We start from the raw sequence: 24515 nt of genomic DNA, 5'->3' as shown, positions 1-24515 counted from the left end.
TATATATATAAAGAAAAATATATGTTTTTGTTGAAATTTTATCAAATTTGTAGCCAGGTAGAAAAAAATACGTTATCACAAATCTCACCTTTGAAAAAAAAATTTTTTTTCTGATTTTTGTTTTTATGTACATACCTCTATGCTTTTACAACAAAAGTTTATACTATAGATAAGGCTTTACAATATAAATATTTACTTCATTATGGACATCTCCCTATCACATGTTTTAAATATTTTAATGTCTATACAGTTCTCCATTATATAGGTATAGCCTCATTTATTTAATCATTTCCTTTCATGTTAGGCGTCTGACAGTTTGCATTTTTAAATCCTATAAAATGTTTTGGTGTACATTAATTCTTTGCATATACTTTAATTATTTTCTTAGAATAAACTACTGTAATAGAATTATTGGATTCAATAATTAGCATGCTCTTAAGGTTTCTCCTACCTACTGCTAATCCCTTTCAAGTATTACCCTTCTTACCAAGAGATAGAATACCGAATCTTTGCCAACACTAGATGGTATCAATTTTCTCTTAACCTTTGAAAACTTGATGGTTAAAGAAGTACTGTTGTTTCATTTCACGCTTTTGGGTAGCTCTTTCCTATTTGTTGAATGCTGTTACCTCCCTTTTAAGGGCTATTCACTGACATAACACTCTGATATAGTGAAAGAACTTTCCTCTTGCAGCTTTTGTGACCCCCAAGATAGGCAGAAGCAAGAAGAAAGGGGACTAGAAAGAGAGGATGTGGAGAAAGACGAAAACAGCTAGTGCAGAGGATGGCAAGCACTGGAACCACAGCGAGCAGAAGTGTGCTGCTCAGTGTCTTTATTTGCTGGTGGTGTGCTCACCAGAAGGGGAGGTAAAGTGGCCTCTGTACAAGCGCTGGTACGAAGGAACAATTGCTTGAGCTCCAGAGACAAGGCCTAACAATTTTTTAAAATTTATTTAATTATTTTTCAAGTACAGTTTTCTGTCTATTACTCCCATCCCATCCCACCCCCGTGCTCCTCCTCTCCCTCCCATTTCCACCCTTCTCAGTTGTTGTCCATGTATCCTTTATATATGTTCCTCTAAATCCCTCCCCTATTTCCCCTGAAATTCCCTCCCCTCTCCCCTCTGGTCACTGTCAGCCTGTTCTCTATTTCAGTGTCTTTAGTTATATTGTGCTTGCTTGCTTGTTTTGTTGTTTAGCTTCCTATTAAAGGTGAGATCATATGGTATTTGTCCTTCAACACCTGGCTTATTTCACTCAGCATAATGCTTTCCAGTTCCGTCCATGTTGTTGCAAAAGGTAGGAGCTCCTTCTTTCTTTCTGCGGCATAGAATTCCAAGGCCTAACAATTAAATGAAGGCCTTTTGGAGTACCTACAAGAGCCAGCAGAGCATATTAGTCAAGAACACAGACTCCAGAGCCAGAGTTCAAGTCCTGACTTTGTCACTTATTAGCTGAATGACTTTGGGCAAGTGGCTTAGCCTATTTCTTTAGGCATAAAATGGGATGATACACAGGCCATGATAAACAGGGCTATTATGAAAATGGAATGACTTAATAAATGTAAAGTGCTTAGAATGATGTCTGGTACATAGTGATGTGTTAATATTTTAAAAGTTCCCAGCATGGCACAGAATGGCTTTTAAAATGTATTAGCTGAATATATGTAATGCCAATAAAGGCACCAAATATACAAACAGGTTCTAATACCTGTGGTTTAGACAAGAGGAGAACTATATTTTAAGGGTAGTTTCCTTTTTTCTTTTTCTTTGCTGGGGATGTTACTTCTGAAGCCAAATGTAGTTTTCAAAGAAGTAAAATAATGGATCTCAGACAAGTATAAAATCGTAATGGACAAGGCCAAAGAGGGGGTAGGATCAAGGGTGGGAAGTGGGGTGGCTGGGGTGAGGGAGTGTTGGTGGGGGGGGTGTTGGTGGGGGGGGGGAAATGGGGACACCTGTACTTGAACAACAATAAAAAAATGTGGGAAAAAATCAGGAAAAAAATAACCCCTGTGTAAGATTTTAAGTCAGTCATTCATAAGAGAACTAATAAGATTTTATAATGAATTCAAAGAGGAATTCAAAGAACAGACAGATGTATGGACAATCAGTGTTAAGATGAATTTTCTAATAAATGCAAAGCTGGCCTTAATCATGGGGTAGATCTTACTTTTATCTCTACCATTCAGAAATTTCTGTGAATCTCTGTGGACAAAATAATTTTTCTTCTATTTGTCATTTACTGAATTAGAAAACAACTCAAAGTAAAGGAAAGACGTAGACCTTTATAGCATCAAATCGCGAGAAGGGTCAAGGTTACAGAACAATCACAGGGATGTTAATTACAGCCTGGGAATAGAGTCAATAGCATTTTCGTAACTGTGTGTGGGGCCAGGTGGGTACTGGGAATATCAGGGGAACGCTCTGTGAAGAATGTGATTGCCTAACCACTGGGCTGTACACCTGGAATCAATACACAGTGACAATGAACATAAACTGTAATTGAAAACTTTAAAACAAACAAAAATCTTTCTGTTCCACCCAAGTACTAACCAGGCCCAACCCTGCTTAGCTTCTGAGATCAGATGAGGTCAGGCGTGTTCAGGGTGGTGTGGCCGTAGACAGCATGGATGGGCCTGGAGAACCCGGTGACCTACGTGAAATAATCTGGTCAGAGAAAGGCAAATACCATATGATTTCACTCATATGTGGAATCTACTGAACAAACTGAACTGACAAGCAAAATAGAGACAGACTCATAGATGGAGAGCGGGCTGACAGCTCTGATGAGGGGGTGTTGGGGGCAGCTGGGTCCAGCAAAGAGAACTCATGGACATGGACACCAGTGTGGTGATCTTGGGGAGAGGGGCGTGGGTGGCGGTGCAAGAGGGTATAAGGGGAATACGTGGTAATGGAAAAATACGATAAAAAATGAACGATTTTAAAAAGAACCTTTCCGTCCATTCAAAGATGGACTCAGTTTCTCTTAGGGAAGTATGCAACTAACTGTTCTAAAAGTGACCGAGAGGCATTAAAGGGACATGCGCCGGAGTCTCAGCCTTGGCACTTCACAGTTCTCCACCAGTGACCTTTGCTGTAAAAGGATGACAGCAGCATCCAGTTCATGGGGGCTCCTACAGGGATGAAATGACATGTGTCCAAAGCTCCAGATGCAGTATCTGACTCATAGCAGACACTCAGTAAAGTGGTGTTTTTTACTACACCACTTCTAATTAGCAGAACCAATCAAAGAATAATTGCTCAGTTGTGCTTCAGGCAGTGTTAGGTAAGGCCCTGGAGAGGAAGGTGCAAGGGGCCCCAAGGAGCAATGAAAACATCAGCCTGGTTGGTTGGAAACAGCGCTTGGTGGAGAGGCTGATTCAGGGCAGGTAAGTCAGAGCCAGCTGCTGGGGGCTTTGGAATCCAGACAGAGGGGTTTTGCCCTGCCACCGGCATTCACTTTTGAACGATGTGCAGTGCAGATTCCTGGACTTCACCCCGACCTGTTACTTTGCAGCTGGCAGATAGGAATCTGTGCTAGACAGGAATTTGGGTAATAGGAATATTACGCAAATATTGTTTGGACACTGAACTGTAAGAACCACGCCTTCAGATATAAATCTCTATGTAGAGTCATATCCTTAAAATACAGGATTCAGGTGAAATAAGGAGCTTTCATCCAGAGTCCAGAATGACTTTCTGGATGAAAAGATAAAGGGAGACTTGAGGCAGGAAGTGGACAACAGTGGGCATGACCCAGGACCAGGATGGTGAGGGTCTTCACCAGGGGAGGACTTAAGGAATACAAAGGAATCAGTGACTCCAAAGGTTATCATAAAAAAGTGTTGGGTGGGCCCCAAAGTTTGTTTTTTTCTGGAAGGTGCCTCTAGTAACACTTCATTGTCTTTAGCCTCATTCAAAATAATTCTGTTAGATTGTATTGTGACAGCTGTCATATCAGTGTGCATTTAAAAAAGAGTTTAAAAAATTACTCAAAATTGGTGAATTTGTGGGTAGCCATTTTAATATTGAAGATGGGAGAAAAGTGGCAACATTTTCGACATATTATGCTTTATTATTTCAAGGAAGGTAAAAACAACTGAAATGCAAAAGAAATGCAGTATATGGAGAAGGCTCTGTGACCGATTGAATGTGTCAAAAGTGGTTTGTGAAGTTTCATGCTAGAGATTTCTTGCTGGACAATGCTACACAGTCAGGTAGACCAGTGGAAGCTGATAGCGATCAAATCGAGACATTGAGAACAGTCAGTATCACACCACCCATGAGACAGCCGACATAGTCAAAATATCCAACTCAGTAAAGTTTTTGTGAAAATGAAAAATGTGTCGTCTTGTTAAACAGACTGCTTGGCCAGCCCAATAGAATTTAATGATTAAGTGGGCAGGAGATTCAAAGTGGAGGACAGCAAGTATTCCAAACTGACCACAGGATTTTCAGTTTGGTGGTCAGGAGAGATTCACTGACACAAACGGTGAACTGGAAACGGCCGGTCTGGTGGAAAGATCAGTTCAGTGTGGAACGTGTTAGAAGATGGTGATACTTTTAAGGGGAATCTTAGAGAAAATCATTAATGTCAAGGGGAACTCCAAGCTCAATGACAGGTCTTAGCTAGAACAATAGATGAAATTTTTATGGAACATCCTCAGATAAGGCTTCTCTGTTTCCCTTTCTTTTTAAATTGTCAAAATATGCTATTTCTTACCAAAAAAAAAAAAAGAGTATTACATGAGCCAAAACACTGATTGCTTGAGAAACCTTCAACGAGTGTTTTAAACTGAGTCACCATCGCACCTGTTGGGGCAGGGAGGAAAGCCGTATTTACAATTTTTTAGAATTATTTACTTTTTAGAGGGAGGGGAAGTGGGGTGGGGGAAGAGAGAGACAAACATGGATCTGTCGCTCCTCATGCATGCCCTGACTGGGGACTGAACCGGCAACTCAGGCACGTGCCCTGACTGGCAATCAAGCCAGTGACCTTTTGCTTTGCAGGGCAACACCCACCAACTGAACCACACTGGTCAGGGCTGTATTTACAGTTTATTTCCAAGATCAAAATGTGTGGCATAGTTGATGAAATGAGCATATTTAATTTTCCTCTTTCTAGGTAAGATGAAAAGTCCTTTAAGGGCCAGGCAAGGTGGTGAAAACTCATTTGTATACCCCAATGAGGGTTTGTTATTGAACTGAATCTTAAAATGATCCTTAGGGACACCTGACAATATCCCCCTATCCCTAGAGTTAAGCCTGTTTCTGGTAAGTCCCTTGGGTTCAGTTCCCAACTATGCTATAGTCCTTTGAGAGGCTAATTAAGATCCCTGGCTAATATGGGAATTGCTGTCTGAAAATTAAAAGTTAGAGGATGCCCTAAATCTCAGACTCAGCTGGCCCCCAGGGGAGACTTCCTGGTATTAGCCATGACCCTAACACAGACTGTTGATCCCAAACTCTGCTGTCTTGGTTGGAGTGCAGTTAGTTACAAAAAAGTGTATGAGGAGGCCCCTCACTGCTCTTCAAAGATATACACACTTCTACTATTAAAACAAACACTTTTAGTTGCAAGTGCTTTCATTTTTGTCTTGTTCCTACTTTTAGCAAAAGAGAAAAACTGTATCATAATAATTTAGTATGTATAATCACTAAAGCATTTTATTAATTATTATATAGACAAAAGGCCGGGCTGGTTCCTAGAGGAAGTACAAGTTCTGTAAGGTGTAGCTAAACTCTGGGCTGCGCCTGTCCTCCTGCATGGACTGGATTTTATATGCATTTTTATTGTTGTCTAACATTCAGCAATCTGTGCTTCACACAATACATTGTAAGGGGTATTGAGTATAAAACACGTTATGCAAGGACTTTTATTGTATATTAAATATTTGTTAAATCTAAATGAATACCTTTTTGCATGTTCTAAACTTAAATTTATAATACTATGTTATAAAAATCATATCATTTAGAATAAATTTGCATTTTATTCTTGTCCTCAACATTCTATGATATTTGTATCAATAAATTAAGGTACTTTTCTGACTTTTTTTTGATATGAGTGCACAGAAATTCAAAGCAGATTCAAGTGTACTTTTTAAAAATTGATTTGCTTAAAATTTTGCATCATATATGCAACAACAAATAATTTTGTTCATCTGACAACTACTTATTGAGCATCTACTATGCCCCAGGCACTGTTCTGTGTGCCAAGAATACAATATGAAGGGAAGGATGATGTGGTCATCAAAAACTAGCACTGCATGTAGCCTGTAACATGCCGATAATGATACCTAACCCTCAAATAGTAATGTTGATCCAAGTCTTTGTGATAGTAAATTAACTAAACCTATAGATTGTTTCTTCAAGAAACAGATGTCCCAGAAAAAATTCTGTTGCAGAACTTAACTTAGAGCTCACATTTTATTTAATTCCTGCTAGTTTTCAATAATATATTGAAATAATATATTTAAATAATATATTCCTGCTAGTTTTCAACACCTAAGCTTATAAATTTGGGCTTTTGCTTTCTTAGAAGTTTCTTTCCCGTCACCAGCAAACTCAGTGTGTGTTTACTTAATGCCATTGATTGATTTGGCCCATGGGAAAAGGCCAATGTAGTATGATTGCTGAGAAATAGGTGAGCCGGGTCATTTTAATAGCAAATATTTTATAATCTGTGTCTTTAGAAATGCAACATGCTTTATTTCTCTCTCTCTCTCTCTCTCTCTTTTTTTAACTCTGCATTCTGTAATGAGAGGTCTTTATCTTCCTTCTGTTCACTGGTTCCAGGTTTTAGGAGCGAAGCCGGAGCTTAGGGAAGGAGTTGATTATGATGACACTACAGCAGACATAACTAACAGGAAAATGGCTAAACTCTACATGGTGAGTTCGCTGTGGGGAGCTCTGCTGTTTTCACTGGACCAGAGGGGGTGGGGGGACCTGTGTTGGGAGGGGCTCTTTGCTACATTTGGATTCTCCTTGTTGCCCTCAAAGAGAAATGTGCAGGTAAAACCCATTGTTTGGAGTAGTGTATTGATTAAAATTCCTCTTTTCAATAGCTTTTGTTATTTTTATTAAAAACAACAAGTAAGTGAATTTATTGCTGTAAAAATAAAATTACACATTGTCACTGCACTAGTTGGCAACTATGTGTGTGATATATTACATTCAATAAAATGTTTTCTGCATGGAGTAAAAATCCTTCGTAAGCTTTTCCCAGTACACTCTTGATAGGCTGTAAAATCTTCACCTTATTTTGAATATCCCAGTTAGTCATAGTGAAGGCTTTCTTTGTTACAGGCAAAGCTATCAAATCAAACAGCTGGAAGGAAGCAGGGGAAAACAGCCCAGTTCTGGGGACTGGCAGACCCAGTTCCATGTCGCCTCTCTGGTGAATGACTTGTCTGGGTGACCTTGGGCAAGACATGACCATTCTGAGTCTAAATTTTCTTATCTGGGAAATAAAAAGGAGAGAGAGGAGAGATTTCCTTAGGAAACTACTCAGTTCCTTCCAACTCTATAATAACTCTATAATTTTATGATTTTATTGCTGGTGAGTGTAACAAAAGCCACAAGATATACCAGTGAGAAGATACACCCCTGCTCACGTGTGATTTTCCCAGTGTCCCCTCCCCTTGTAACTCCCTGAGCATGTGATTTGGAGCAGACTGTCACCTCCCTGCAGAATCAAAGAGTTTTCTCATCTCTGGTGGGAAGGAGGTGCAGTTGCTTATCTTTAAGTGACCTTCTAGCTCAGAACCACTGATTTTAGATGCAGATCAGATTACTAACTTGTGTGGCATAACTTCCTTTTTATAAAGGGGAAGTGGATTGTTTTCTTCCTAGATGTGGTAAATGTGTTTACCTCTTCTGTTAAATCTACTGATAATTTTAATAGAAGCCATACAAAAATATCTAAAGAGTTTGCGGCAGCTTATCTTTTTCTATAACTGTTTATAAAACTAATATTTAACAGCCGAACAAATATCTTTTATGCTGCACCCTCAAATAAAAATCCCCTTCCTCTTGGACAGCATTATGGACTACAGAAATATTTTACAATATGAACATGTTAATCCTTAATCATCGCTCCCTCTAGTGGACCTTTTATGTATTGCATACAAGTACAAAACCACTTGAAAATAGTCGTTTGGGAGTTTGAACAAAGTGAGGAAGCTGAGTCACTTAAGGGCAGTTTTTAAACATACAGAATTTAAGCCCCACCAAGATGCTGCAAAGCTCAGCCACTGAGCTAGGGAGGGCTCTGAAATCTGCACGTGTGCCAAGCACCCAGGTGGTTACTTTGTAGCTTATACAGTGACCATTGAAAACCAGTGAATTCTAATCCGAGCACTGATATCACTTTCAATTTTTAAGTCCATTTTCAACTTTAAAAAAAAGGTTTATAGTCATTTCCAAACTTTGAGAATCTAGATAAATAGCAATTAATTTGTGGCAGGAGAAGGTTGATAATGTATGCAAAGCATACACAAATTATAGAACCTATTTTGAAAAAAAATTGATAAACTATAATTTAGCAATGCCTAACATATGGCAGGCACTCAGTAAATGTTGACTGAATGTTTAAACTTCAGCTTTTTGTGTGTGCATAATGACTGTAAGATTAGTATCTATCTGAAAAGATTGCTGTAAAAATTAAGAATAATCATGTAGAATTTGTAGCATGGTGCCTAGTATATGCGAGTCTCAACAAACCTGAGCCACTATTATTATCACTATTATTTTCTGATGTTTTAGAGGCAGTGTCAAACTTTTTATTAATATTCCTTTTATCCCAAAGGACTTTTTAAAAAGCCTTTAAACGTATAATTGGGCTTGTGAATTTTGTTATTTGCTTCTTTTCTTTGAAACAGCTTACAGCTCACCCATTTGTACATTTCAGGGGTTTTCATTACACTAAGAGAGTTGTGCAATTATCACCGTAATCTAATTTCGGAATGTTGCTATCACCTCCCAGTGAGCTGCTTGTTTTCAAATTAGGTTTCAGACGCCAGTGGGTCCATGAGGGTGACGGTGGTGGCGGAGGAGAACCCCTTCTCAAAGGCGATGCTGCTGTCTGGAGAATGCTTCATTCTGGACCACGGTGCTGCAAAACAAATTTTCGTCTGGAAAGGTAAAAGAGGCCATCAACTTGGTTGCTGCACTGCAGAGCTGTAGGTATTTCTTCTGCGAGGAAAAAAAAATCTTTTCTGATTAAAAATGTAAAAAACTACCTTTCTGAGACTTAATCTGTAAATAGCTCATATAAAATGCAGGCATCAAAGCTGCGTTTTTTTTCTACTGGCATCATTTGTCAGGGACAATAGGGCTAAAAGGAGTATTTAGACANGGGTGACGGTGGTGGCGGAGGAGAACCCCTTCTCAAAGGCGATGCTGCTGTCTGGAGAATGCTTCATTCTGGACCACGGTGCTGCAAAACAAATTTTCGTCTGGAAAGGTAAAAGAGGCCATCAACTTGGTTGCTGCACTGCAGAGCTGTAGGTATTTCTTCTGCGAGGAAAAAAAAACTTTTCTGATTAAAAATGTAAAAAACTACCTTTCTGAGACTTAATCTGTAAATAGCTCATATAAAATACAGGCATCAAAGCTGCATTTTTTTCTACTGGCATCATTTGTCAGGGACAATGGGGCTAAAAAGAGTATTTGGACAATACAAAAAAAAATCTTTTTAGTTGTAGTGTTCATGACTGCACTTTAAATATATTTAATGTACTAGAAATTTCTGCCATTTTCTCAGTGTTGTATTTAAATTAAATAATTGTGTTTCTCTTTGTACGCATTTTCACCTGATCCAATAATATCTTCCCTTGCTAAAATTCTGCTTCTCTTTAATTCATCTTGTAATTTAGGTAAAAATGCTAATCCCGAGGAGAGAAAGGCTGCAATGAAGACAGCGGAACAATTCCTACAGCAAATGCACTACTCCGCCAACACCCAAGTATGTGGAAATGAACTGGCTAGAACAAGATTTCAAACATGGGAGCTCATGACATTGCCATGAAGCAAATGCCATTGCATTTGCTTTAAAGTAATGTATAGGTGGGAAGTCATTCTTCACTTGAGTGTGGGCAATAGCATGTCATATGTCCCTAGAGATCTATCTGTAGGGAGGAGCATCGATTTTCAACTGGCGTGCCACAGAATTTTTAAGACATGCAATATCTGACTATTTAGTCAGTGGTACTGACCTCTTTTCCTGTAGATTGTCAAATAAAAACACAACAACAGCCAACCTAACAATAGCAGTCTAGTGTGAATGAATCAGAATTATACCTATTTTGTCAGATCAACAAAAATATATTTTTTGATGTGCCACAGAATTTTAGTAATTCGTTTATATGTGCCATGAGAAGAAAAGAGTTAAAAGTCACTGGTATTGAGGGTGGAATTTTTCAGAAACTGGAGAAGAGACCTTCTGTGGGGCTATGTAATGAAAATAAGAGTTTATCTCTTAATATTTCCTCCATAGTCTTCAAGGCAAAATAACCAACCACAGCTGAATTAACTGGGAGCTCTTATCAGTTACTTCTTTGAAGAATCCGTGCAGACATGGACTAATACCCAGATAGTATTTGGCTTCATCATGATCAACTTAGACACTAGCCCCTTACTCTTGTCTTCTGCATCTCTCAGCCTCACCTTTTCTCTGCACGTGCAAGTCCTGGCATGAGTAACAGCATGGGATCATTTCTTCCGGGGCCAGACCTCTCATGGACCTAATGTAGAACAACAAGCCCAGCTGTGAGAAAGAGCAGGGTCAAGTAGTTTCCTGTCCTCTTGCAGTCATTTAAGAATCCCAGCTTCTACGTTTCCATCTGTCACCACAGCAACCAGGAGTCTTTTCCTTTCCTTTATGACTAGATGAAAGCTTTCTCTCAGTCTCTTAGTTTTCAGTTTCTAATTATTAAATTTCTTTTTAAACTTCAGATTCAAGTCCTACCAGAAGGAGGTGAGACACCAATCTTCAAACAGTTCTTTAAGGACTGGAGAGATAAAGATCAGAGTGACGGCTTCGGGAAAGTGTATGTCACAGAGAAAGTGGCGCAAATACAACAAATTCCGTTTGATGCCTCAAAATTGCATAGTTCTCCCAAAATGGCAGCCCAGCACAATATGGTGGATGATGGTTCTGGCACAGTGGAGGTATTTGCCATTTATTTGATTGTTTGTTTAAATCAAGCCCACTTATGCCAGTATATGTGGAAAAATAACTTCAGGAAAATACAAACTTGGCAAAGTGTGAATTTCACTTATTAAAAAAGATGGTCTAAGGCTGTAGACTAAATCTGGGAATTTAAAGCTAGAATGGATGTGGTCTTCAGTTCTAACTTACAAAGCATATGTTGAGATTCTAAAAAATGAGGTACTTTGTGTGAGTTCCCCCAATCACCACCTTCGAGGCCCAACATGGAACTCCGCTCCTTGTTTCTTGGGTGGGAACCGTTCCTGCTCTCAGAACTGGCATGTCCAGAGAGGGTGTGTGGTCCCAATCTGCCAACTACCATTGGTTTGTCCTTCCCTCGCACCTTAGAGACATTCACAAAAGCAAATTGGGCATGTGTTGTGTGCTAAAACCACAGATATTTTTAGAGTGTTCAAATTGAGTTCATTGATGATTCCTTGATTTTTTTTTACAAAAGCACTACTGAAAAAACCCTAATNTCCAGAGAGGGTGTGTGGTCCCAATCTGCCAACTACCATTGGTTTGTCCTTCCCTCGCACCTTAGAGACATTCACAAAAGCAAATTGGGCATGTGTTGTGTGCTAAAACCACAGATATTTTTAGAGTGTTCAAATTGAGTTCATTGATGATTCCTTGATTTTTTTTTTACAAAAACACTACTGAAAAAACCCCTAATAATTTTCCCTAACTCAAATCTCATCACACTCAATCCACTATTGAGTCATCTAACTGCATGAGAATGGGTGACATCACTTCTAAACTATTCTAATGCCCCCCCCCCCCCCCGCCGCGNCCCCCCCCCCCCCCCCCCCCCAGTATTCCTAAGGACAGCCACCTCCACTGAGCCTGCAAGGCCTTCCTTGGTTTAACCCTTGCTGTGCTCCCCAGCCCACCCTTCCAGGGCCAGGATGGCTCCTCCCCACCCCCTCCCCCGCCCCCACCTCCCGCCATCCAAGTGACATTCCCAGTCCTGATTTGTGATCCAGTTAAGTCCTATCTCTTCCGAAAAGCCTTCCCTCCTCACTGAAGTGGTCTTTGTGCTCAAACCATAAATAGTACTCTTCACAAAACTTATCATATAAGTACCATGGAACTGCTCATTTACTTACAAATTCCTCCTCCTACACCTCTTGTTAAGTCCTTAGGGGCATAGATTGAATATTTTATCTCTATATTCCCAGGGCTAGCTGTAATGTTTAGACTAAATTGTATAGTAAAGAGAGTTAGGAAGTTGTTCTTCCTCCTTTGAAAGACATGACGTGGGACTCGGAGCTGCACAGGGGTGGGAAATGCAAAGGGAGAGATGTCCCCCCTGTGGCCATTGTCAGGGGGGGCAACAACTGGGTTTGAGTCTGTCTCCTGCTCAGATGTGCTTTTCTGGAGCTCGGCTCAGAAATCTCCTGGTGGCAGATTTGGTTCCCTAGTACCAACCGAGTCCCCGTTGCAACCCCATGTCGGGTGACAGCATCTCTGAGAAGGCCTCTGGTGCCACCCAGGGCCACTGGGACCCAGGGGCGAGCTCTAGGATTTGGGTTTGGCCAGGCCTTGTCGCCATTGCTCCTCTGCTCCCCCGGGTGGCGTGGGAAGACTTCTCTCGGAAAGCACTGTACCTGTCCTCTCCACCTGCACAGCTCCCGATCCCCACCCTGCCCCTCCCCAGGACCCAGCAGGGGCCGTGTGTGTGTGCGTGCATGTGTGTGCGTGCCCGCGTGTGCATGCCCGCATGCATGCACGCACGCACAAACAGTGCCTGGGAGTCTCTCACTCAGGTGTTAACTTTCCCTTTTCATTTGTAGCTCTCTAACTTGGAGCATCTTAAATCTGCCACAGGATGAGTGAGGGATTAGAAAAAATATTTCTGCAAACATGACAAACAAAAACTTATAGACAGTTGAGACTTGTATAATTTCACTAACTAATGTTATCCCAATAAATTTAATTAAAAAACAAACAAACAAACAAACCTGGACCTGCCTGCTTTGATCACAATCTGTCACTCTTGCCTGAGAAAATAATGGCCTCATGCCTTCAAGTGCAGGGAAAAGGAAATTTCAAAAAATGTTCTCCCAAGTGATGAAACGTTTTATAGAAATGAAGAGATATGTTTCTGAGCTGAGTACAGTCCACTAAAAATGTCATACTATTTTCATTAATGGATCAAAAACAGCTATTTATTAATCATCTTACTCAGAATGACTCAAAGTACTCTGAAGGATGCAAAAGAAGTATAAGCACTTAAAAAACTCAATACACAACTTGCCAAATTAATAAAATTTCTTCTTGTTGCTTGAATTCTAACCTCATTAGAAAAGTAATTTAAAAGCTACTTAATTAATAGACCTAGACCAAATTTTTGAGAAGTATCATTAGATCAAGGCATTTTTAATTTTGGTGCGTGGTGCTCCACCCCTTCCAGATTTGGCGCGTGGAGAACAATGGTAGGATCGAAATCGACCGACGTTCCTATGGCGAATTCTATGGCGGTGACTGCTACATTATCCTTTACACTTACCCCAGAGGACAGATTATCTACACATGGTGAGTTTCCCTCTTTCATAAAACCATGGTTTCACGGAGGCCCAACTTTGCTCCAAAGTTAAATTGTATTAAGTTCTATGCCGTATGGGATAGAATTGTCCTCTAGTATCCCAATGAGGCCTGTATTGCTTGTGTTTATTTCTTTTGATTTGATTTTGACTGTATTTTGCAGCTGCTGCCCACAAGCAGAAATTAGATGCAAATCATTCTCTAGTCTAGGAAAAAGGTTTTGACATCCAAAGGGTAGTGGACACGTACCTGGGCACCTCATCTCCAATGCACACTAACACTCCAACTGGCCAGCCCTGGGTACCATGCCCTCTTCTTTTTAAAATTCAAAGGCCCATCCTGATTGGAACCACAAAGCTGCAATGAGGCAAACCCTGTAAAGGCCAGACATAATGAATGATTCTGTTTCCTACTCCAGAGATCTCACATCAAGGCATCCCTATTCTTTGTTCCCAAGAAATGCATGTAATGGAGAAATATGCCATTGCACCCACATCTTATATGGTTTTGCATAAGGATTTGAGATAGTTGAAGGTTAAGTTTACTAAGAGTCAGTGACAAAGCCCTGCTCCCCAGGGAATGTCCAACCAAGAGAATGAAGCCCACACACCCCGCTGGGCTGTTCAGAAAGGGTTAGGGCTTCTGCCTGAATCATGTTCTGTGTGATTTTCTGATGTTTTATTAAATGAAATCAGGTAAAATGGAATATTGCTGAGAAGACTGGAAAATAGAAAAGAATTCTCAAAGAAGTTCTTAGGGCTGAAAAGCGTGGGTGCGAATACCAGGGCAGGGCAGCATCTGCCTTCGCCCCCATGGTGATGGCAGCCTGCGGTGGCTTTATCGAAAGGACATCGACTCAGGTCTCTGCTGATATGCTGACATTTCTCTTTGGTGACTGTCCCACGAGATGACAGAGTCATATCTGTCCCCATGGTCTAACCTTACTACTTACCCCGACCCCTGACAATGAACAGTGCCTGAGTGCATCCACTTTTAGAAGGTGGAGTAACTATCTCTGTCCTGTGGGCTCTTGTTCCTTGAGTGTGGCCTGGGAACCAGAGACATCAGTGAGACCTGGGAGCCGGTTAGAAATATGGGAGCTCAGGCCCCACCTTTGACCCCCGACCCCAGAACCTGCATTTTAACAAGATCCCCAGGCACTTCCCATGCACTTTAATCATTGACAGGCAGGGCCTTAGGCAGTGGTTCCAAATGCTAGCTGCATGTAACCACCTGGGCATTTTTCACATATTTGAATGCCTGGGCCGGGTCTGATACCAAGTAGCTCTGACTCTCAGTGTGGCAGGACTGACAAGATTCTAATCACATACCCCACGGCTTTAACGAGAACCACTATGCCCGGGGGCAGTTCCGACCCCACAGTCACATCATATCCTGTCAGAGATGAACATATCTGGCCTTGTGTTCAAGAGGCCATCTTCGTAGCGACCATTTTTTGAAGCAACATGTTTGTGCCAGCAAAGTGCTAGATGTTTTCAAATATCATCTCTCTTGCTCATCACAAACTTATTTGCAGAAGGAAAAAAAGGAAGGGGAAGAATCAGGCAAACTAAGCAACTGAACACAAAGGCACCATGGTAATTGTAGCTTGTGACGCAACATTTCACGCCTCCGTCTGTAGGTCTCTCCTGACCTGAGGCTGAGTACAGCTGTGCCCTGTAGGAGTGTCCTTATTTTGCAATTTTCTTCTCTAAAATTTTAATTCAGTGAAGTGTTTGTGCAAAGCATAGCATCTATAGTGATCAATTAATTGTCCCTAGTCAGCTTTTCTCTTGCATTCTGTGCTTGGTCTCCCTCTTGATTCTCTTTCGTGTGTGAAAAACGTAACTGTGGCACTTCGATCTAACAAGAAGGTCTCCCCAAGCGATTCAAGAGGAAGTTCTGAGGAATTAACAATTTGAAATCCACAGAAATAACTATGTGGATACAACTAAAGAAGAATAAATCAGGCGATAAGTTTTAAGTACAGAAGCTACTCCTTAAGCCATTTGAAAGTACTTCCTGAGCACTTTCCACGTTCCAAGCACTGCACTACACACCAAAGGTGCAGTAGTAAAACAACAACAACAAAAACACCCCATGGCCACAAGAACCTATACTTTAAAGAGAGGCAGATGGTTAGCAAGCATTTCAATGAAGTCTCAGTGATTTCAAGAGAAGACCAAGCTGAGTGATCTTTGGACAATTACAGATAATCACCCCAGCCCACTCCTGGGCTGGTCGTGAGGAGCTCCTGGAAGAAGGGAGAGCCAAATGGGAGCAGAGGTAGGAGCAGCCAGCAAGCAAATGGGGATGTTGTTCCAAGCAATGCCGGAAAGTGCACGCTCATCTCTTAGTGATGATGTATGGCGGGAGCAACGTGACTGAGCAGATTTAACCACAGAAACTAGAAGGAGCCAAATTGTGAATGGCCTTGTAACCAGGTCATGGAGCATGAACTTTAATTTTCAGGCCCTTGGGAGCCACTCAAAGAATTTGCATGGGGCATGATTGGTTTTTGTCTTAGAGAAATTGTTTTGTTTGAAATCTAAAGAATAGACTGGTGGGAGAAGGTTGGTGCAGGAAGGTGACTGAGAATTTGTTGGCATGACCAGCTAAAGGATAATGTGTCCAGGATTTGGTGCCGAGATAGCAGGGAGAGAAAGGATGAGATAGTTTGCAAGGTATCAAGGAGCTGGCATCTGAAAGACTGGCCACAGGGGACAGAGGAGATGACGAGGTCAAGGACAGCCCCTGGAGTTTTGGTCTGTTCACAAGTGGATAGTGTTTTATTCACTGAGATATGGAATTTAGGAGGACAAGTTTGCCATTTCTCCCTTGTAAAAAATCAAGGAGAAAAGAAAGATAATAAGAATACAACACATTGTTAGTAGTTATTCTCTTTGGGATAGGACTAGGGATGAGAGGGGAAGTAATTTAATTTTTTCCAGTTCCAGGTGTTCAACATTTCTGTGGTAAGAATATATGCCTTTGGGGGATATCAAGAACATGAATTAGCTATTTGAGTCCCTCTGTGAGTCTTTACCAGCCAATGTCATGGTCTTCAATATATATCTTTGTGAATGTTGTTTGGTTCTCAGAGCTTCCAAAGCTTCCACAGAGGTAGTAAAGAGGCATTTAGAAAATAAGCAGATCTCATGAAGACTGCTTTTCAAATCAAACAACTTTGCAGTATACCTGATAATTCTGATGCAGGGATGCAAATGGGTTAAGTGCAGGAGGCAAAGTTCAAGGTCAAAGATTAGAATTCAATCCACTACTGAACGCACAATTTTGTCTTCGTATTTGTGAAACTACTTATATTAAAAAATGATAGAAGACAAATACTTTCTGCAATGGTCTTTTCTCCGAAATGTCACATAATTGAAATTAAACAAGCATTGAACGATGGCAGTGATGAAGTTCCTGAAGCAGTAAATTCCATTTTCATGAGGAGTTTACATTTAATGGGCAGTGAGCACCACACATTTATAAAGATTCACATCAAGGTAGATTGCCTTTCTTTCCTCCCCTAAGTGTGGGATTTCAAAATTAGAGGCAAAGAGGCACTAACAAGACCATTCATGGCTCAACATTGGCACTTGCAAAAGATGATGGCTTCTACAACCGTGCCATGTGAAATCACAGGAACTGAAGCCTCTGCTTCGAGTGCCTACATTAGAAGGTCTTAAAACTTTCTGATACAAGCTACCGTATTTCCCTTTGGTCCCCCCAGGCAAGGAGCCAATGCCACGAGAGATGAGCTGACCACATCTGCATTCCTGACTGTTCAGTTGGACAGATCCCTTGGAGGACAGGCTGTGCAGGTTGGAACATTTTTACCCCTAAACTCATAGAAATTCGAGTTTTACTGGCCCGATGTCTAGTTTAAGGCCCCCACTCAAGTTGTGATGGGAACTTGACCATTTCTAGATGCTACCTTTTTTCCATTTTGGAATTCAAATACTCCTACTCCTGTGCCGTAGCAATTCTCTCAGACTCTGGAAGGGAGAAAGCAAATACAATAAAAAACAACAAAATTCAAAATGGACTATTAATAGATTTAAGGGCCCAAATTATGTCATATAAATGACATAATTATGAATTATGTCATATGTTGCTCTCAGTCACCTGACCTGAAAACTATTCTGAGTTACTGCTTCCTGCTGTTAAACAGAAGTGATGAGAGTGATGGTTCCCCCACCCCCATCCCTGCAAAGATGTCAACGTCCCATTCTTCTGGACCTGTGGATGTGTTGTTATAGGCCACAGGGGAATTAAGAATGGAGATAGAATTAAGGTTGCAAAAGAGTGTATCGTAAACGATAGGAAGATTAACCAGGATGACTGGGTGGATCCAGTGTAACCACAAGATCCTTACAAGTGAAACAGGGAGACAGGTAGAGTTCAAAGGAGAGAGACTCAACTAGCAATTGCTAGCTTTAAAGATGGAGGGGCCCCCACCTGAATAGTGTAGGCAGCCTCTAAAAGCTGAAAAAGCCTAAGAAATGGATTCACTCCCAGAGTCCCCTAAAGGGAATGGAGCCCTGCCACACCTTGATTTTAACCCAGAGACTCATTTAGGACTTCGACCTCCAGAACTATAGGACAAACTTGTACTGATTTAAGTCACTAAAATCATGATAAGTTGTTATTAAAGCAATAGGAATTAAATACAGTAGTATAAAACAAACACAGATTAGTAATTCTAATTAATAGTTAAAGCATGGAACATTGTTTCACACTCTCCCAAATCATAAAAGTATGTAAAGGTGTTTTGCACAGATGACCTGAAATAAACCTGATGAGAGCATAGATCCTTCCGGGTTCCAGAATTTGGGCTGACACGAAGTCTGGCAACCAAACTGAGTGGGGTGGGGAGTGGAGGCGGGGGAAAGAGGAAGAGCAAGAGGAGAAAAGGGGATAGAGAACAAGAGGGAATGGGAAAAGAAAGGGGAGGAGACAGAGGGAAGAGGAAGGAGAGAGGGGGAGGAGAGGGAGGGAAACCGCAGAGGAGATGAGAGGGAAAGAGAGACGGTAAAAGGACCAGATGGTGTGTGTGTGTGTGTGACAGAGAGAGAGAGAGATTGGTTGATTGATTGATTCATTATGTGAGTATTTCTGGAAATAAATAATTTGTTGAGAATGACCTATCTCAAATTCTAAATGACGATTCTATATACATGCGTCAGTTGGGGCAAAACACAATTTCCTTCTTTCTGTCATCTCTCTATCAATCTATCTAGAGAAAAGTAGATAGAGATAGGTAGAGAAAGAGAGGGAGAGAGAAATAAAGTGCTGACTAGTTAGGAAAGTTTGAACACCATACAGTGGGACTCTAATATCAGAGTCTTGGCCTTTGCTTATTTAATTCCTCAAAGTGTAACTTAAGTACAGGCTTCAAGAAGACTTTGTTACTCTTCACTGTGCTCCAACCTGTCTGTCTACCTTTCTTAGTCCCAGGGGTGGCCCTGGCTTGTTCCTTGGCCTTACTGCCAGCTCTCCCTAGGGTTTCTCCCTCTCCGTCCCTCTCCCTCCCTCCCTCGCCTTCCAGCTGGAGCAGCTCTCTGGCTGGCTTTGAGGAAGAGGTCTGCTCCCGTCTGCTGGGAAAAGTATCCTCCAGGCTGGAGTTCAGGCTGAAAGCAGGCACTGGTTTGACCGGCATGGTGACATTTCTCATACAGCAGCATTCAGCCTTCCCTTCGCCGGAATGTGTCTAACTTCCTCATGCCTGATGTCAAGTGAATCAAGAATCTATATAGTACACAAGTTTTTTGTTTTGCTTGCAAAGCTTATAAATGTGTAAGAGCTTCTTCAAAGGTAATGATTAAAGAGGTACTTCAGATACTTTAGTACATATAATCTAGGATGTGTAGGCAAAATTTGGTCTTCCAGCTAGTTTTCTTTCTGCCTTGGTACTTGTTAATAGTTCATAGATATACTAAAAGGCAAATTAGATCTATATTTAAAGGTGTGTATTAACTTTTTTAAAAAGTTAAAATTGTTCATTGTTAATTAACAAATTAGTAAGATGATTAAAGTTTTTAATATACTGAACCTTATTTCACTAAAGTATTATATTCATTTCTTGAATGAAATATTTCTAACAACCAGCATCATCTGTGCCATTTAACTGATATTTAATATATCCCAGGTTATGCTAAAACTTGGAAGATATTTATTATGCCTTATAAGTTTCACATTTCATAGTAATATGTTGGAGATACCCAATGAATTTCCCTTGTTAGCCAGTTGAATCTTCACAATGAAGTGGTAATATTTAGTTTGACCACTAGGTGGCAGTAATTTATAAAAATGCACAAACAACTGAAGTCTTTTATTACTGTTTTAAACATTCTGTGTAGTCACATTACTGAAAAATTTTCAGCTTACCTTTTCTCTCTTATTCTTATTTCACAGGTAGAAAGTGTCTGAATCTTTTTTCTTTTAAGTCTCAGTGTCATGGAAAGTGCTAAGCAACAAGTAACACCTAGCTAATCTCATCCCAAGCTTTGGGACTGAGACTCAGAAGACGTTTTTATAATTTGCTACTCACTTGTTTGAATGTTTACTCACTGAGGGATAACTGTGAAGTTTGTTATTGGCAATGATCCTAGGCCTCCCTACAATAGTATATGCATCAGCATTCCCCTTAATTTGGCTTCTAGAAAAAGACACACTACAGTAGGTGAGAATTGAATTTTAGCATAGGGCTGAATAATTGACAAAAATATGGGACCAGCACAAAATTTGAACATTATGTTTTTTAAAAAAAATACATCAAGCCTCGATGTGTGTGGCTCAGTGGGTTGAACATCGATCAACAAACTGAAAGGTTGTTGGTTCGATGCCCCATTGGGGCACAGGCCTGGGTTGTGGGCCAGGTCCCTGGTAGGGGGCTCATGAGAGGGAAGTCATCATTGATGTTTCTGTGCTTCTCGTTCTTTCTCCCTTTTCCTCTCTCTAAAAATAAATAAAATTCTTTTGAAATGTATCAATAGTTTATGAAAGAAATAGGAAATACACTTCTACTGCAATATCTAGTGTTAATAGGTGAAATTAAATAATTTCCCATGTTCTTACATTTCCTTATCCTGCAGTCTTTATAATGTTTTGTTTAACTTGATTTTGGAGTGAGAGAAAGGCATTGATTTTTTGTGGCACTTACTTGCGTATTCATTGGTTGATTCTCACACACCCCGTGACTGAGGATCAAACCTGCAACCTTGGCATATTGAGAAGATGTTCTAACTAACTGAGCTACCTGGTCAGGTCTATAATGTATTTTTTTTCAAGAGCTTATAGTAGGCAAATCTATTGTTACCATTTCTAAAGTTAAGTTTAAAAATAGAAAGTGTAGTCTGTTTATTTTTGTCAGTTTCTGATGTTTGGATAGAAATCATTTATCTATCCCCAGATGGCTATTAAATTATTTTTCACCTTCGTTGTGGGGATGTGAGAACAATTGGTATGCTTTGTGTTGTCATGTTTGTGGAAGCATTTAAATGCACTTCTCTTAACCTGAACAAGATACAAAATATGTGAAAAACAAGCATATCCCTAAACATCTGTCAGGTGTGGGTACTCTTGAAAAAAGCAGTTTTCATGAAAGATGGCATACAGTAGCACTTTGTTTTTTCTCTTTTGGAGGTATAGATGAGCTCCTTACTTTATTTTTCTTCTTTCTGGAAGCAGAAAGTGGCCAGTATGACGATGGTCCCCCTGAGAAAAACTGGTTGGGAGCGCAGGGTCTGGGATAACAATTGATTCTTAAGTCAGTGACAAAACTGTGCTTGATTATTATTAATCTGCATCTTCTGTTCATCATTATTCAGCCATCTCTTAATATTGCGGCTTATTTTATTTTCAAAAAGAAACATGGAAACACATTGGGAAATGCTGCCTTCTCTTCAAGGCACCCTTCATTTTCTTTCTTCTCTCTCCCCTCCCCCAGATTCGAGTCTCCCAGGGCAAAGAACCTGCTCACCTGCTGAGTCTGTTCAAAGACAAGCCACTCATTATTTACAAGAATGGAACATCAAAGAAAGGAGGTCAGGTGCCTGCTGCCCCTACCCGCCTCTTTCAAGTTCGAAGAAACCTGGCATCTATCACCAGAATTGTGGAGGTAATGTCATGCATTCCATAAAAGGACCTGAGCCCTCAGCAAACAGTCTTTAAAAAGTTGGCAATTAAACTCCTTGCATGTTTATAGCATCCCCAGTGCTCGCAGTAAAAATACTAAAGGCAGGAGAATTGAATAAAAAGTTAACTGCAGATACCAGGCCTCTCACATTTTTCAACCACATTATACCAAAACAAATGAAATTGAAGAATAATGTAACAAATCATGCTGTCAAAGGCATGTGGCAGCTTACGTGCTATCTTGGGAGGCCGGGGGGAAGATGGATGTGGGTGCCGATCAGGTGACCACTCCAGGGAATTGGAGAGGGAAGCCCCTATCTGTCTACGTGTAATGAATGTGGGAAACAGGTTGTACTGCATTGGGCCAGACCATCACTCCACCAGCCAAACACGCTGTCTGGCAGCAGCTGTGAAAGAAGTCATATCCCATATCACAATGTCACTAGACAAGGAGACCTTCAGGTTTGGGCTAGGGCAGCAGGTGCAAGTTTTTAAATGGCTAGTGCTTTGACCTCTAGGATGATCCATCACCTTGTACGCTGGTCGCCTCAGTCACTCTTGAAATTCAAGTCTCCCAAAGCAACCTAAAACTGCCCTTCACACCCTCTCTATCCTCAAACGGCGGCCCACCTGCCAACCTTTCTTTTGTGCAAGTCATTCAGCCGAGCCCTTAAAACCAGGTAAAGTCATAGCGTCTCTCCACCTGCAACCTCACCGCTAAGCCACCCCCCCTTCATGCTCTACTGTTCTCTCAGGGTACAGATTCCTGTACAGCCCCCTCAAGTAGCAATTGTGCTTTACCCCAATGCCCCTGTGCTGCCGTCTACTAAGCAGCCAGGCCTTCCCCTCTTAGCCTTCGATGGCTTCAGACAGGCCCGGCTGACCCCATCACTCTGGCTTCGCTCATCCACTCTTGTCCTTGCCCCCTCTTCTCTCACGCCCACATGGCTGGAGACCACGTCTGCAGAGGGCAATAACTACGTAGAGCTCCTCGGGCAGCTGTTTCAGACATCTGATCTCAGACAAGCATGGCCCACTTCACTTCAGAATGCATTTTTTAGCCAATCTGAGTCTCAGACCTGAATCCTCAAACCCTTTGCATGCACCACACCCTGCAGGTCCCCTTCTCTCTCCAAATCTCCAATGTCCCTGCTCTCTGTGGGCCATGGAATCAGAGTTCACACAAGAATCACCTCTACTCCCTTCCAATTTCACCAGCTTGTCTGCATCTGTATATTCTCCCCACCTGTCTTATGAAATACATTTAAACAGTTAATACCTTTATATTGAATAATATTCTATAGTAGTTATTTATATACATTCTACATTATTTTAAACTTTAATATTAATCTATTCTTACCCATAAGTTAAAAATAAATAATATTGTTTGTATAAAGTATATATTGGTGAATAATTTAATGCATATTTATTACATAAAGAAATAAAATAGGACTTCTATTTAAGGCCAAATACCCCACCTCCACCTCACTGCCACCTCTGTCCAGGATCCCTGACCTTGAACCTCCTAGGAGCTTCTCTGGATTTTTCTCTGTCCCACATTACCCCTCCTCCAGTTCCTCGTTATTGCAGGCAATAAACTTCTCTCTCTTTTGTATTATTAATTTATTCTTCTGTCCTGAGTCACTTATTTTATAAGAAAAACACGCCTTTAAGAGACTCCCATCCTTTGTTTAAAAACCGTGTCTTGACCCTGACTCTCTCCATGACGTCCTTCCTCTGCCCCCTTCCAACCACAAATCCTCAAGACGGTCGTCTTCACTTGCTGTCTCTGCTTCCCAAAGCCCTTTCTAAAGCCACTCCCCTCAGACACGCATTCCCGCCATTCCATCTGCCCTCTCGGATCTCACTTGTCTTACCTCCCACTGGCATTTTGACAGTCTCCCTTCCCTGTGTTCTTGAAACACAGTCTTTTGTTGTTATTGTTTGATTTTTTTTTTACCACTGGCCTTCTGAAATATCACAATTACAGGATTTTTTCCAAAGCTCAAGGCCGCTCTTCTAAGGGCAGTTTTGCTGGGCGCGCCTTCCTCTGCTGGTCCTCTAAGCACTTGAGTGCTCCGAGGCTCCGTCTTGGCTCTCCTCACTCAGTTACACAGTTTAAATGCCATCGTGGGTATTGATCTCAACCAGAGTACTCTGTGCGTGGACTCTCATGTTCAATTATGACTCTTTATTTTTTAATCCATCAAATTAAAAGACAGCTAAGCTCTCATCTAGGGCACCCTCAGTTGCTCTATGATGGAAGAGTCCGTGAGAATCGCAGCTTCCTTGCCTCTTCCCCGTGGACACTTACTTAGGAGACACAGTCACAGCCTGCGTGTGATAGAGCTGCTTTAGTTCCCAGTGCCTCAAACTGGGAACTGGGATGCCTGCCCATCCTTAGGCTTTCTGAAATGCACTCGTGGACATCAATGTTTATAGGGCTTTCTGTTTTCATCTCTGGGGAGGCTACACTTTAGAACTACTTCCCTGACCCCACACCAGCCTGGACATGGGCCTCTTGTCACCCCCTATGTCCATCAACCAAGCTCTTTCCTCTGTGCCAATGAGACATTGAGATTAGAATCGGAAGTCCTGGTGTCTGGAATTCTCTG

The 24515-nt window shown here is 41.1% G+C and overlaps 1 protein-coding gene across 4 annotated transcripts in view; it reads left to right on the top strand.

Annotated features, from left to right (window-relative positions):
* The window catches only part of SCIN (scinderin), a 77554-nt gene that overhangs the window by 45701 nt on the left and 7338 nt on the right, over nt 1-24515 (top strand). The window contains exons 5-12 of one of the 4 annotated variants that reach the window (XM_037046378.1): nt 6798-6890; nt 9009-9044; nt 9369-9465; nt 9878-9966; nt 10956-11171; nt 13628-13749; nt 17495-17585; nt 21713-21883. In XM_037046378.1, the coding sequence (XP_036902273.1) occupies nt 6798-6890; nt 9009-9044; nt 9369-9465; nt 9878-9966; nt 10956-11171; nt 13628-13749; nt 17495-17585; nt 21713-21883 (915 nt within the window). Of the gene's footprint in view, nt 1-2679; nt 2684-6797; nt 6891-9008; nt 9142-9368; nt 9466-9877; nt 9967-10955; nt 11172-13627; nt 13750-17494; nt 17586-21712; nt 21884-24515 lie in introns of all 4 variants that reach the window. The other 3 variants (XM_037046377.1, XM_037046379.1, XM_037046376.1) reach the window with 3 other exon arrangements.

This window comes from Sturnira hondurensis, unplaced genomic scaffold (genome assembly GCF_014824575.4).
Source record: "Sturnira hondurensis isolate 20B ecotype Veracruz unplaced genomic scaffold, ASM1482457v3 Scaffold0005252, whole genome shotgun sequence".
NCBI classification, from domain to species: Eukaryota; Metazoa; Chordata; class Mammalia; order Chiroptera; family Phyllostomidae; genus Sturnira; species Sturnira hondurensis.
This window is presented reverse-complemented; position numbering and strand designations above follow the sequence as displayed.